The sequence below is a fragment of the Pituophis catenifer genome, unplaced genomic scaffold (genome assembly GCF_029215685.1).
Source record: "Pituophis catenifer annectens isolate HBS135680 unplaced genomic scaffold, rPitCat1.0.hap2 SCAF_9, whole genome shotgun sequence".
NCBI lineage: Eukaryota > Metazoa > Chordata > Lepidosauria > Squamata > Colubridae > Pituophis > Pituophis catenifer.
The window spans coordinates 23,716,969-23,733,341 of record NW_027256889.1 but is presented as its reverse complement, the minus strand read 5'-3'; the positions used below and the strand labels follow the sequence as shown (position 1 = coordinate 23,733,341).

The following is a 16,373-nucleotide window of genomic DNA, read 5'->3' as shown; positions in this document are numbered from 1 at the left end:
AAGATGGGGGCGGAGCCAGTCAGAGGTGGTATTTACCGGTTCTCCGAACTACTCAAAATTTCTACTACCAGTTCTCCAGAACTGGTCACAACCTGCTGAAACCCACCTCTGGTTCAGAGGAATCAAACAGCAAAATAAATGAATGAATGTAGCAGTTGTGGGTTGCTACAGATTCGCCGCGGATCAGGCAGTGACGGCGGTGGGAGGCTCCACTCACCCGCCAGGATGCTTCTGCGCATGCGCAAAAATGTCACACTCATGCGCAAGTGCCCACAAGCAAACCCGTAGTGACGGGTTTTGAAACCTGTCCCTGGAGTGTAGGAATAAACAGTAAATAAAATGGGGTCCCCTGGGGAGAGATAGTATGAGGACAGACACCAGTATAGATAGCCTTGATTCACAACTGGTTGCTTTGCAACTCTTTGAAGTTATGACAGGCTCCAAAAATGGGACTTATGACCCAGATGTCCGTGCTTCCCCTGTATAATAACATGACTACAATTTGGACACTCAACAATCAGTCTGTATTGACAGTCATTTGCAGTGCCCCGTAGTCATTTGACCATGATTTACAATATTTTTGCCCAAAACTGGCATTTACTTTTAATTTCTAGACAGAACCATCCCATAGTGAGCTATGGGTTCACTTAACAACTGCAATGTTCATTTAATGACCACAGCATTCAGTTTACAGTTGACACATTCACTTTTCAACAGCTGCAAAAAAGGTTGTAAAATTGGGCATGGTTAGATGTTGACCTTCTTTATGACCACTGAGACTTACGACTGAAATTGTGTGCTCAATTATGGTTGTAAGTCAAGGACCAACTGTACTTTCCTTCTGCATATCTTCTTTTCCACCTTCTTTGCAATTTCTGGGGAAACATGCAAAGCTTCATTTTCCTTAAACATGATTCAGGATATAAGCGAAGGCCAAGTATATAACTCAGAGTGAGATTTAAATCACGACTGTCATAATTGTTATCACAAAAGGTGTTCTTTCCTGTCATCAAATCATGGGAGAGACCACAAATCGAATATATTTACTCAAATGTTGTAAAAAAATATGATAGAGCAACCCGGGGTGTATCTCATGAATTTTAATGAACTAAAAAAAACAACCCAACCATATTCTCATGGAGAAAACTGAATATTAAATTATAAAGAACATAACATACAGTACATCTTTAAGACACATTATGTGGAGAACAGAAACATCCAGACATCCATAACCAAAACATAATTTTCCTATTTCAAATTGAAAAGTGTTATTTCCTTCTTTAGATGCACATAAATGAGATGCCCATTTTCAAACAAATTGCCAACAAAATAATAACAAAGTCTGAATGAGTCAGATAAATGACACCTTGCTCTTGAAAACAATCACACTTAACTCAAGCAGACCTGTTTCACTACCACACTACAGCCTTTTGATTCTTTCAATTGCCCACATACTTCAGCACAGATAAACTATTGCAGCAATGTGCTTCTCTGACACAGAAAAGTAATTCATCCACACAAAGATAATATTAATTTTCAGATGATTGTTAACTCATAGGATATTCAAGAATAGGCATCTTGAAGAAAATGAAACTTCTAAAACCCCATTAGAGCTTAAAGGTCAAGCTGTGATGGATCTAAAATCCTCTGGCAGCTACCCCCCTTGTCCATGTCTCTTTGTTTGAGAGATGTTTTTTGCAGCCAAAAATATGTTTTCAACCAAAAGACCCCTTCCACCCATGTTTCCTTTCAAGTGTTGCCTTTCAGCTGAGATATGAGAATGACATGAAAAGAGACCTTGGTAAACATTCCTTTCTCTTTGCCAATCCCTTTGATGCTATCATTCAGGACCCAGAAATAAGGCACAGCTCCAACCACCTCAGAGGTGGGTTTCAGCAGGTTCTGACCAGTTCCGGAGAACCGGTAGTGGAAATTTTGAGTAGTTCCAAGGACCGGTAGTAAAAATTTCTGACTGGCCCCACTCCCATCTATTCTCTGCCTCCCGAGTCCCAGCTGATCGGGGGGAAATGGGGATTTTGCAGTAACCTTTCCCTGGAGTGGGGTGGGAATGGAGATTTTACTGTTTCCTTCCTCTGCCATGCCCACCAAGCCACGCCCACAGAACCGGTAGGGAAAAATTTTGGATTTCACCCCTGCCTTGGATGGACTATGACCAAGATCTTCTTCAAATCCATTCTACATACCTGGAAATAACCTGGGATAAGCCACAGAGTCCAGGATGAGCCACAAACATCTTCCCCAACATAACCCAGGTAGATGGCTACCGTCATCTCAACCTTCCTTTTTGATTTGACTTGAAAGAGATGCCTTGGCCAAAAAACCCCATAAATTAATCACAACCTATGATAGGTGAGACAACATTCCCACTTTGTTCAGATGTTTGTACTAAGGTTTAAATCCCTCTGTCCAAGACCCATGTTGTCAGCCTCATGATGCTTGCTCGCTTTCGGCTGCCATTGTAACAGGAGGGGGGAGGTATTGTAGGTATTTGGGAGGGGGGAAGTGAGTTGGTGGAGATGTCTCGGAAAAGGGAGGAAAATTCTCACTGTCTTTTTAGCAGCTGCGGAGACAGCTGATAACTGTCAAGGTCAACCGTTCTGGCATACCAGAGGGATGGGACCATCTGAAGATGTATCTCACATGATGCCTTGGGGAGCTGGGGATTGGACATTCAGTCAGGGTCCTTGGGGGGAGGGATTTCGGAATACTTCCAATATGTAATTTTCGTGCCTATTGCCTCAGACTTTGCTTTTCTTTCGCTGCATTCAGTTCATACTCAGTAAAAGTACCTTTCTCTACAAACATGGAGTTGGGGTTTACTTTCTTGAGCTTTGAACAGAGGCATGCCTAACACATGTGATTTCAACTACTTCCCCTTTCCTTGGAAGGTAGGAGAAATATGAAGATGCTACCCTGTTTCCCAGAAAATAAGACATCCTCTGATAATAAGCCCAATCAGGCTTTTGAGCTCATGCACTAAAATAACCCCCGCCCCGAAAATAAGCCCTCCCTGAAAATATTTAAATGCATGCACAGCCGATCCCCGCCATTTTCTCTGGTTAGGGTTAGGGAGACAGAGCTGGAAATCAGGTAAGACAATTCCACATGCCCCAAAATAATAAGACCTCCCCGAAAATAAGGCCAAGCATTTATTTCGGGGTCCAAAAAAATATAAGACAGTATCTTATTTTGGGGGAAACACGGTATGAAGAGACAAAATGGGGAGATAGAACCCAAACTTTACCCTTTCATTGTAGACTCAGTCCCACCCATTTCTTGCTTTTAGTTGCAAAGTCAAATCTATCCATCCTTATTTTAATAAACCTGACAACAAAATCACAGGTAATGTTTCTAAACCCATGACCAACTTATGTAACTGCAAAACTAGTCTGAATTATACCAAAATGGTTCTGATGCCATTTAGATGTGTCTAAGGCTAAGCCATAAACATACAACATGGGTGCTCTATGAGGTATGCACCTCTGCTTCAAAATTCACACGAGTGACTGTCCTTGCAGTTTGAACATGCAGAATTCCAATTCCTTTTTATATCTTTTATACCAACCAATCCAACTCAACATGTATCTACTGTTTGGTTCTAATCTGTATTCAATCACAGTTACACATCTACAAGAAAGCCTACACAATTTACTCGGGCGTTGATGTGACACTTTACCATTTCCACTTATATGCTAATAATATGACAAATTTAATATGACAAATTTATGTATGAGCACAAAGGCTGATACATTTTTTTTTATCGGACCTTCTTAGGGATCTTTCCTCTACCGAAGCCTCATTTCTAGACCCAAGTTCTGAACCATTAGATAGTATAAGATATTTTGGGCTGTTCCTGGTTACTCTAAAGAAACAGGTTTTCATAGAGAGATCAAGACTCTAATTACACTTCTCCACCTTTGTGCAATCAAAATAGGTCAGTGTGGAGTACTGCAGGATTCAGTACATCTGCTAAGACAAAATGCTTGGTTGGTTCCCACAACAGATTCGGTCATAAACTGCTCAACCCTATTGTGGAACTCTACCCATAGTAGATTAGCTTCTGGTTCCATCTGTTTGACTTTGCTCTTTGATTCACTTTTCTCCACCTGAATTGACCATACAATTCAGGGCTCTGGCCTAGAGTCCCATGTGGTTTACATGGAGCTACCTTCCATGACTAAAGGGGAACTACAGCAGGGGTGGGTTCTACTTACCTTTACTACCGGTTCGCAGCAGGGCCGCGCACTCTTCTGTACATGTGCAGAAGCGGGGTCAGGGTCGGTAGGCGGAGCCTCCCACCGGTTTTACTACCAGTTTTATAGAACTGGTGCAAACTGGTGGCAACCCACCACTGAACTACAATGTTCTGCCCCAGCTACGGACCCCAAAGAACGCAGCACACACAAACTCTATACAAAGCTTATTTTACTCAAATAACTTAGTCTTTATCAACCAAAGGCTGTTAATAAAACTGTCTTAACAGCCTACCAGAATTCTAAGATAAGGTAATCACAGTCTTACTAGAGTTGGCAGAAAGCCCAGAAACAATTTTGCAGAGAATCCAGACACGAAGGAGTTTGAACTAAAGTTGTTCCCTACGGTTTGCTGCAAGTGGCGTTCCTCCTTAAATAGGCTAAGGGAGTGGCCAATTAGCCCCAAGCCTTACTCTCGAGGAGACCTCCTCCTGAGGAGCCACTCCTGCCTTTTGGCAGCTCTGCGTGCCCGTGCATTGAGAAGAGGCTCCTCCTCTTCATCCTCTTCACTTAAAGGAGCTTCTGGAGCTTCTGAAGGCCCTGGCTGAATCCCTGCCTCTGGCACCAGCCTCCTCACTGTCTGACTCGAGTGCCAGCTGCACAGGCTGCTGGTGCAGCACACCAGCCTCCTCGCTGTCGGAATCAGCTACAATCTGCACAGGCCGCTAACGGGCCACAACATACAGCCTTGGTCTCCCACATCACACACACCCCTTGCAGCCATGCAACATTTCAAGTGCTTGGCAACTGGCTTGTTTTTATGACCAGTTGTAGATCCCATGGTCATGGGACCACAATTTACAATATTTTTACCACTTTCTGTTCAAAATAATGTGTTTGCTTAATCAGCACTGAAAAATGCAGGTAGTCCTCAACTTAAAACAGTTCATTTAGTGATGCACATGCATATAACGGCACTGAAAAAAGTGATTTATGACCATTTTTCAGACTTATGACAACTGAAGCATCCCTATGGTCTCGTGATTTACAGGCAGATGCCCGACATCTGGTTCATATTTATGACAGTTGCAGTGTCCTAGGCAGAGGTGAAATGTAAAATCTGTTGCTACAGATTCTGTGGGCGCGGCTTGGTGGGGTGGTGGTAATGTGACTGGGTGGGCGTGGCCAACTTTTTTTTAAAAGAAACTTTTCAAAGCATTTTTTCTAATGCTTTGAAAAGCCTCTCTGCCAATCAGGAACTCAGCTGAGATCGTCAGAGACTTTTCAAAGCATTTTTTTTGCCACCTCTTCGGCCAAGAAGTTGAAGAAAAAAATGCTTTGAAAAGCCTTTGATGATCCCAGCTGAGCCGCGCGATCATCAGAGGCTTTTTTTTTTTTACTTTTAAAAGCATTTTTTTTGGCTGAAGAGGTTGTAGAAAAAATGCTTTAAAAAAAAGCCTCTGATGATCGTGTGGCTCAGCGGGCATGGAGGGTGGGGCACAGGGATTTTTGTTACCTGTTCTCCAAACCACCCGCCGCCATCGCTACCGGATCGGGTGATCCGGTCCGAACCGGGAGCATTTCACCCCTGGTCCTGGATGATGTGATCATTTTTGCAACCTTCTGAGAAACAAAGACAATGGGGAAACCAGATTCACTTAACAACCGTGCTACTAATTGAATCACTGCAGTGATTCACTTAATGAATCTAGCCCCCCCCCAAAAAAGTCATAAAATGGGGCAAAACTGATTTGACAACTTTGTCACTTAGCAACATAAATTCTGGGCTCAATTGTGGTCATAAACTGAGGACTACCTGTATTGGAAAAAAAAAAACAGGTCCAGTCACATGGGTACCTTGACTTATGACTGCAATGATTTATTACTGAATTACTGGCCCTAGAAAGTCAAGGATTACCTGTATTGTATTGCCAATCCCTGTCACATGAGGCTGTGCAAAGGCTTTTAGTAAAAAAAAATAAAAGGAAAGACGTAATGAAAGGAAAAGCTGGGAAGTACATTAGATCTGACTCTTCAACCCAATAAAAGATAGAGATGTTGTGAAGGCTCTTTCCCAGTGATGGGTTGCTCCTGGTTCGCACCGGTTCTATAGAACCAGTAGTAAAACTAGTGAGAGGCTCTGCCCACTGACCTCGACATCATCAAAATGCTTCTGCGCATGCACAGAAGCTTCTGCCCATGCACAGAAGAGTGCGCGCACATGTGGCCCCATTGCAAACCAGTAATAAAGGTAAGTAGAACCCACCCCTGCTCTTTCCTCATATTTCCACTTCTAGTTTTCATAGGAATAATTTGAATGCATGTGTAGGGCTAGTACACTGGGAGATGAATGCATAGGAGTCGTACCCAGCTACCAATCTACAAGTATTGTATAGCATCACAGAGAGGAAAAACCTGCATCGGATATAATATGTAGCGAACTAAAATTGTTCCAGACCTTCTTTGTAGGTTGTGCAATACTTGCAAATCTTAAGATTAGTTGAGCATTCTTAGATCCAGAGGAGGCAGATGTTACTTTCCCCAAATAGGCACCCTTTAGCCCAAGCGATCGCACCAGGGATGAAATGCTCCCGGTTCCGACTAGATCGCCCAATCCGGTAGTGATGGCGGCAGGTAGTTCGGAGAACTGGTAGCAAAAATCCCTGCCCTCCCCATGCCCAGCTGAGCCGCGTGATCATCAGAGGCTTTTTTTCTTACTTTTAAAAGCATTTTTTCTACAACCTCTTCGGCCGAAGAGGTTGTAGAAACAATGCTTTTAAAAGAAAAAAAAAGCCTCTGACGATCAGGCAACTCAGCTGGGATCATCAGAGTCTTTTAAAAGCATTTTCAGCCAAAGAGATTGTCGAAAAAATGCTTTAAAAAGTAAAAAAAAAAAAAAAACCTTGGCCACGCCCACCCAGTCACATTACCCCCCCCCCCCAAGCCATGGCCACAGAACCGGTAGTAACAAATTTTACATTTCACCACTGGATCGCACCATCATTTTTCAGAGATGAAGCATCGTAGAACTCTCATTCAGTCCATGGCTGCAGATGACAGTTGGATGTGAGAAACAATCAGACAGAAGCAAGGCTGTCCCTGCTGAGAATCAGGAAGCTCCCCAGGAGGTGAGCAGGTAAAAAGGCTTATCTGCCTTGCCTATCATCCTGTACCTTTGCATTTTTTTAAATTTAGTGATAATTGCCCTTTTGCATCAGAAGGGGGATGAAAGGAGACAATTAACCACTAAATGGAAAATATGACAAGCAGAAATACACAGTTTATTGAGAGAGGGAGGGAGGGAGGGAAGCTGGCAGACAGGCAGCCAGCTTCTGTCTGGATTCTCAGATTATCCTTTGAGGTCTTGCCTGCTGGCTAACTTGAGCATCCGTCAGACAGACACAGGTACTGGATTAACTTTATTTCCCTAGTGCTCGCTCGCCTAAGAAGGACTTCTTCAGTAGTTTTAGAAGAGATTCTCCACCCAGTATTTCTGTCTATAATCCATCCATGAGTGGGTTTTTAAGAGGGTTTTAGTCACTGTAACTCAAAGTGTTCTTTGTAGTTTAGAATTTGGAGAAGGATCAAATTGGGTTTAGTCAAGGTCTCCCATTGTTCTTATTTTCTTTCCTGAGCTACTATGGGAAGAAAGGCATTATAGAAATAAAAGTAGTTGAGGCAGTTACCTCTTAAAACCCCGGAATTGAGTATCTCTTAATTACTAGACCTATCTAACTGAGAATGTAGGGGCTTTGGAGCAGGGGTGAAATGCTCCCAGTTCGGACCGGATTGGGTGATCCGGTAGCAATTGTGGCAGGTTCGGAGAACCGGTAGCGATGGAGGCACGAGGCTCCGCCCACCCACCCGGGTGTTGTTACTTCCTGGTTTTAACGAGAAAGTATTGTGTTTTTTACCATCTGCGCATGCACAGGTTTTGTGCATGCACAGAGGGTCTGTGTATGCATGTGATACACGAGCATGCACTTCCGAACCAGTAAGGAAGGTAAGTAGATTTCACCAGGAGTGAAATGCTCCTGGTTCTGACCGGATCGCCTGATCCGGTAGCAATGGTGGCGGGTGGTTTGGAGAACCGGTAGCAAAAATCCCTGCCCCCCCCATGCCCAGCTGAGCTGCGCAATCATCAGAGGCTTTTTTAAAAAAAAATTAAAGCATTTTTTTTACAACCTCTTTGGCCGAAAAAATGCTTTTAAAAGGAAAAAAAAAAGCCTCTGATGATCCTGATAAAACTAGAAAAAATAGTTTTAAAAGTTAAAAAAAAAGTTGACCACGCCCACCCAGTCACATTACCCCCCCCCCCACCAAGCCACGCCCACAGAACCGGTAGTAACAAATTTTACATTTCACCACTGGATTTCACCCATATTTTGGTGGAAAGGTCTCTAAAGTCTAACCTGCCCTCATGACCTTCTAAACCCCAGGTGTATATACTACGTGCCCGAAGCAAGATAGATAGGTCTTGATTTGAAATGCAATGTGGCATCCAGCAATTCTAGAACATCACTTAGAGTGGTATAAATAGACCTCCAGGACATATACAGAGAGACGGGTGAAATTTTGCAAGGTAGCCAAGACTCAGATAATCTCTTTTTTCACATAAAGTCTCATGATATTTTGGCACAGTACAACATTGGGAATTTTCACAATGGTGACTGCTGCTCTTGACATAAGAATCTTCTTCCGGAGATCAACAGCTTTTGGGGTGTCAGCGACCTCTCTCTCTTTGCCAACTACAATTGGGTGACTGGAGTTTATAACTAGAGCCTCCCCAATCAAGCAGCTGGTGCTTCCTTCTCCATGCCTGAATTTCAGTTAATCCTTGGAAACATGAGACTCTTTCAAACCATCCAAGGTGTTCAAAGCTAGCCTGCTTATGGAACTGCCTAGGTTTGGTTTCGTTTTATTCCCATCTCCATTGCACCCAACATGTCAAGTTGTTCACTTGATAGCTTGTGAGATATCCCTGGTTAAATGGGAAAGGGCATTCTTTCCCTCTGACTTACAAACACAGACTGGTTTCTGAGAAGACCACTGGCTACTTTTTTGACAAGTGATTGTTTTCTGCCCCTTCAGTTCAAATGCAGGCTGGCATTCAAATGTCAACGAGTCTCCGTGGCGAAATGTTGACCCTTCTCTCTTGCCATACGCCAGCATTCCGGGATCTCCACAGCTTCCCTGGTCAATTTCTAGAAGAAACACAAATAAAGATGCGAAAGTAGGGAATATAAAGGAAATCTTTGCATGCAATTATTTAATCTGGCATTTCACTCTTGCTATCATAGGAATTCTTTCCATAAGAGTTCGAAAAAACACACGCACATACTCATAATAAAAATAGGTCAGGCTTGTTTGCATTCATAATGCTTTGGGAAAACTTCTAATGTTCTGGCAGAAGAAGTCAGCTGTAAAGAAGGGCCAGTGTATGACCCTCCCAGCTCCTGGTCACATTCTTGACTTAGACTATATTCTTTCTTTGATCTTGCAGGCAATTCCTGGGAAATTAGTCCATAATTGGAGTTGGAAATAGAAGAAACAGATTAAAAAAAAAAATCAGGACTGAAGTAGATGTCGCAAAAGACTCCGTACCTGTCATTCTTCTTCTTCTTTTTAAGTTTATAGACTTCAAGATGTTGAAGGAAGAAAAAGAAGAAAGACAAATGTACCAAATTTCCTCTAAAGATAAAGCTATTCAAAACTGTCATGTGAATCACTGAAATGATATGAACATTTTCCTTCTGTTCTTCTCTGGTTGCCAGGTTGAGGAGTTAATACATTGCATTGATAAAAATGTAATTTGCTTGGATTTTATTCTAGGGTGTGGCTCAAAGCCAAGTATTTTGGCTTGCCTAACACTGAATTACGTCTTAGAATGTTGTGTTCTTGGGGTTGATTCAGCCAAGGAATTGAGTAACAACATCCAAAGTGGGAGATAGTGCTACTGATTTGGTATAGGTGCACCTGTTGTAGAAGTTAGAAGGAGACACTCCTTTTCCTGATTTTACATGGTAACTGCAATATTCCCAAACAATGCATGTTTCAATTCAGGGAATGTCAAGGGCATAGAGACAGGTAGAGTAAAGGTGTATATGTTGGCTCCTGAAGCACTTTTCCTATTTCAGATCCAAATACCTGCAGATGCCTCTCATCAGGGATGTCCACTGGGTGTGGTCAAAAAGTCAAGATTGTGGCCCAAAGAATGCCCCAATTCCAAAGTTCCACCTGTTGTTTTTTAAATAAAAGTTTGAAGGGCACATAAAAAGAGATGGAGTTTCCATGATATTATTGTGACAGCTATCTTGTCATTTTTTTTAACCATGCCCTGTGAAGACCTATGCCTATCTTTAATCATGGTAAGCACGGACAAAAAGGAAGTGTGAGCACTGCTACAATATATGGGAAAAGATGAAGAGACAATTAGAGCAGCCCTGCTTTGTAGGCTTTTTAAATTAATTGGAGGGGGGGTTGTTGACTATTGCTTTAATTTTTGTGAGCAGCCCAGTCACTGAGATGAGATTGACAGCTTTACAAAATGAATGAATGAATGAATGAATGAATGAATGAATGAATGAGGCAGATAGAGAATGTATGGCATGGCATTGTATGACTTTCAAAGAAGAATGGGGAAGAAATTAATCACTACCTATAGTTATTCCCTTGGGATGTTCCAATTGTACATACTTCACTAGTTTTTTCCTACAATTTCTTGTGAAAGGAGACAGAGCATGAACCTTCCCATGCCTGTTTTCTAATCAATTGTCCTTACAGAAAGCTACTTTTGAAGCTTCAGTCATGAAAAGACTCAGAAATGTTTCTCTTAGCTTGGGGAGGAACGGAGTAAATGGAATGCAGAATGTCTGCTTAGTGCTAGTCAAATGTTCTGGTTCACTACCTTATAATAACCTGAGGGATAATAATAATAATAGCTGGGTAAAAATGGCAAATCCAGTTTAAACATCTGACTGACTATGCAATGACCCATAATAAAAATAACAATGATTCATTGAAATACCTGCAAGAATACAGCTTGCCTGCAAGCAAGAACTGGTGGGACCACAAAATAGACAAAGTAATAGAAAACAAAGAAATTAAAATGCTCTGGGTCTTCGTAATTTAAACAGAGAAGTACCTGTCATGAAACACGCCAGACTTAACAATTGTTGATAGGAAAAGCAAAAGAAATCTGGAGAATGGGCATGGCAGTACCTGGAGACAACAGAATAAAAGAGAAGAACTAGCAAAAAATAGACCTGCAAATAGAAGTAGAACAACTGCAAATAGAAGTAGAAAGACCTGCAAATAGAAGTAGAACGACTGTGACAAAAGAAAGCAAAGGTAGCACCAACAGTGAGAGTTGCCTTGGGTGCAATCCAAAACAACTGCAGCATTTGCCGGGAACATACTATCATATGTGGTGGTCATGTTTAGAAGCAAAAAATGATTGGTCTAGAATACAAAAATGATTGGAAGAAATATTACATAAATCTATAGAATTAAAACCAGAAGTTTTTTTTAAAAAAAATTGGGTATTCTCTCAGAGCGATATAGTAAAGAAGATGTTTATTTAACTATACATATAATAACAGCAGCAAGAATTGTATTTGCACAAAGTTGGAAGACAGAAAAAAATTCCGTCAGAAGGTGATGTAATAAAAAAGATTTTAGACTGAGCAGAAATGAATAGATTAACTTTAAGAATAAGACATAAAGAGGAATCAGTGTATTTCAAGACATGGGGAAGATCTTATATATGGTTAGAAAAGAAATATGAAGATAAGAGGATAGATGAATGATTTAGATAATAGAAAGTTAAACGAGTGAGAGGATAAAAAAGAAATAGAAATCCAAATGACACCAGAGTAAGTGAAAAAAGGGGATGGGAGGGGGGAAAAGAAAGAAGATCATAAGAATAAAAGTACAATTATGATGATAATACTGACGGAATAAATCTGAAAAGAAATTGAAAGAAAATATATACTATTAGAATAAAGGAGTTGTTTGGATACCAAACAAGGAGAATATTCCACAGCAAAGAAGATAGAAAGGAGAGAGGAGGAGAGGGTAGAAAGAGAGGAAGGGAAAGGAATGGAAGAAAGGAAAAAGGAGAGGAAGGAAGGGTAGGGGACAGGAGTAGGAGAGAAGGTGAGAAGGGGGAAAAGAAGAGAGGAGTGGCGGAAAGGAAGGGGAAGTAGGATGAGGTAGGAGAGGAGGAAGGAGAAAGTAGGAGAGGAGAGGAGGGAGGGAGGGAAGGGAAAGAAAGGAGAAGAAGAAGGTTTGTGGCTAAATGATGGAAGAAAGGGTAGAAGAGCAACTCCGAATGTAATTAAAATGCCTTATTTGAATGCTTTCTTTAAGGAAAACATGTATATGTAGGATCAATTATGTATAAGAAAATGTACATTTTATATTATATATATAAGAAATAAAACTGAAAAACTTTTCAAAAAAACCCAAAACAAAACATCTGCAACATGCTGCCAGCTAGAAGACCATCGGCATTGACAAAGATCACCACTCAAATACCAAAGGCAGCTTTTACCTGGGACAGCTCACATGTCAGCTTACCTGAGACAATATCTTTAACCTCATCAAATAACATCTGCCTATCCTAGGTCCTGGGAAGGACTTGATAGGTAGATTTTAAAAAATGCCAAATCCAGACTAAACATCTGGCTAAGTGCAACCAATCATCAAACTATTGAAAGTCAAATTATTCTCCAAAGCATCTGAGAGTAAGACAAGAAGCAACGGGTGGAAACTAATCAAGGAGAGAAGCAACCTAGAACTAAGAAATTTCCTGACAATGAGAACAATTGATCAGTGGAACAACTTGCCTCCAGGAGTTCTGAATGTTCCAACACTGGGAGTTTTTAAGAAGATGTTGGATAACCATTTGTCTGAAGTGGTGTAGGGTTTCCTGCCTGGGCAGGGGGTTGGACTAGAAGACCTCCAAGGTCCCTTCCAACTCTGTTAATTCTATTCTATTCTATTCTATTCTATTCTATTCTATTCTATTCTATTCTATTCTATTCTATTCTATTCTATTCTATTCTATTCTATTCTATCCTATCCTATCCTATCCTATCCTATTCTATTCTATTCTATTCTATTCTATTCTATTCTATTCCATTCCATTCCATTCCTATCCCTATCCCTATCCCTATCCCTATCCCTATCCCTATCCCTATTCTATTCTATTCTATTCTATTCTATTCTATTCTATTCTATTCTATTCTATTCTATTCTATTCTATTCTAATCATGATACAAAATCTGTGCATTGGCAAAATTTCCACCTGTCGGTGACAAAAGGGCCACACTTTTTGGATCTGCACACATAGTATAACCAAATATCACAGCATCCTAGTTTCTTGGGGAGAACTCAGTATGTATAAAGGACAATGCCAGGTAAAGAACTGGAGGCTTGTGGTTTCGTGCTGTTGTGTGTATAACAATAAAAATAATTTTAGTTAATACTAACAATGATTTAATTATTTTATAAAATGCTAATGATAAAATGTTTTATTTTATTTTTATATCTGTAATGATAGTATCATTATGTCTACCTTATAATATACATATAAAATTGTAATAATTTTATTAATTAAATTTAATTAAAACAACTATATTACATAATAAATAATTAAATAATTAAAATGATTAACATTAACAATTTGTTGAATAATCTATCATCCTGTGATGATATTTTTCACAGGTAAATGTGATAATATATCTGCCTGATTGTGCATCTAACTATCATCTTCTTCCTTCTCCTCATCAATTATCATCATACAAGGAAGAGAAGCTGATGGTACTTATTTATGGGACTATTTCCCAAATGGTTCTGGCAAGAAGGTCATGCTTGGTTTGCAATTGGCTAGCTGGACCCAGGAAAATATGTGTGTTTTTTTTTTTCTATTGCAGATGTGAGTGTGGCATACACTCTTTGGAATTTCATTCCCTCTGAGATAAAATTACTTCTGACCATACTGGCCTTTTGCAAAGCTCTAAAAACTTAGTTCTTGTCCAGGCCTGGGTCCCCAGATGTGGCATACAACACAGCTCTTAACTGTTGTTGATGGTTATGTTATGGAGTTCAGCTATTATTAGTTTTTATGTTGTGTATTTCATCATTTTATCTAAGATGTTTGCAGGCAAGCATGTGAGATGGGCAGCTTTTGTTTGTGAATGCAATTCTGTACATTTCCCCCCCCCCCCCTCTGTCAGAGGAGAGGAGGATGAGGAGATCAGAACAAGGAACAGAGGTATAAATAAGGTAACTGTTGTCTAATATTATAGGAAGATGTCCTACAATTGAAAAACAGGAATGTCCAAATGTCACAACAAGATCATTCTCGTTCTCTATAAAATAGTAAAATAGGAAGCTAGGAACTTTTTGATAAGTAGAATTTTTGCCTAGTTTGTTTCAACGCTCTTTATCCCAACTTGCTGGAATTCACTTTTACCTTCCTCATCTTGAACTGGGTCTTATAACACACCCAACATTTCATATAACTGCAACCTGCAGTGAACATGGTAGGCACAAGTTTGTTTCAGAATATTGTCTGTCTTTTACCGATACAACTTAAGACCTTCAACAAATTTTCAAAGGCTTCAGCGTTCTTTGGAATATATTCTGAAAATCAAAACAACAAGTGTGGTCATTTATGTTTTCCCTTCAACAGAAATGTGGAATTTCTGAGGGAGAATAAACATGCACTGAAAATCAATGACCAAAAAAAAAAAAAAAAAAGCTCTTGAAACATTGTCCAAACAAATTCAGTGCAAAGGAGAGAAAAATGAGTGTTTTTTATTTTGTAGATAACTAAATGCAGAGCAGGACATGAGACATCCTGTCTGTCAGCTGCTATTAACAGTTGCTGCCTCAGAATAGATTGGGCAAATTTCTCACTGCATAATATGAATGCAGTGATTCATATTATCAACAGTTCTATTGATTTTCCAGTGCTGGAAAATCAGTACAACTGTTATAGGTATTTGCATCATCTTCCGCAATCTGTGCCCAAAATATACAATGGAAGGAAGGGTATGTTAGAAGCTGAACAAACTTTTCAGTTCAGTTTGTGTTGTTTGTGCTAAACGGAAACATCCAAGGCTTAGAAGAAAAAAGAGAAGTGAATATGTTTCACTTTAATGAACATCCTTAAAATATTAGGATTTACCACTAACTTTTACATGACCACCAGGGGTGAAATCCAGCAGATTCTGACAGGTTCTGGAGAACCGGCAGCGGAAATTTTGAGTAGTTTGGAGAACCGGCAAATACCTACCTCTGGCTGACCACAGAGTGGGGTGGGAATGGAAATTCTGCAGTATCCTTCTCCTGCCATGCCCAAGCCATGCCCAAGAAGCCACATCATGCCTACCAAGCCACGCCCACAGAACCGGTAGTAAAAAAAAATTGGATTTCACCACTGACCACCACTAACACTGTCCTAGCTGGAAAGGGAGAATTCTACCCTAAAACATCAAACATCTTCTCCCCTAAGTTAAATAATATAAAGCAAAATGCAAATAGGCACAAGAGGACAGATTTGAATCCTACAAACCTCACCACTTGAGGACCTGAGTAATAGTTCCTGTTAGGAAATGGTTATTTGTCTAACTAGTTGGTCAGGCAATATATAAACCAACAATATATGTTTGCAGTCAGAAAGGTATTATATTGCTTTAAGACTGTATTGCATCATCCTGTATCCTGATTGGCTAAGCTCTGTAGCCAATGTACTTAAGGGAAGTCAGGATCATGGCTTGTGTGGATACTACACCATTTTACCTGCTTATTTACTGTAACTCTCTATCTGATTTCTCTGCATGATCACTGTTTGATCATAGCTACATGTTGCTTTCTACTATTTATTGAATGTTTTGATATTGAACTTGTTCCTGTTTTGAAACTCAAGAAGAACTGTTTTATTGTGTATGACTACAACTGGTAAAAAGACTCTGTACTTGAAATATCCCTGGATTGATCTTTTAACTCTCGTCTTATCTGGGTATGACTTGGATTGTTTTTAGACTTTGCTTCACTTTTTCTAAAAGTAAAAAACTACAACAACTCAGTGTGTTTGTATGTTGACTGTGATTGTTCACAACCACTCCCAGTCACTTTTCATGTGTTTAC

At 40.3% G+C, this 16,373-nt stretch overlaps 1 protein-coding gene across 1 annotated transcript in view; it reads right to left on the bottom strand.

The window, feature by feature from the left end:
* The window catches only part of CSMD2 (CUB and Sushi multiple domains 2), an 819,526-nt gene that overhangs the window by 290,151 nt on the left and 513,002 nt on the right, over positions 1–16,373 (bottom strand). The window contains exon 13 of the mRNA XM_070950069.1: positions 9,236–9,418. Within this exon, the coding sequence (XP_070806170.1) occupies positions 9,236–9,418 (183 nt within the window). The remainder of the gene's footprint in view (positions 1–9,235; positions 9,419–16,373) is intronic.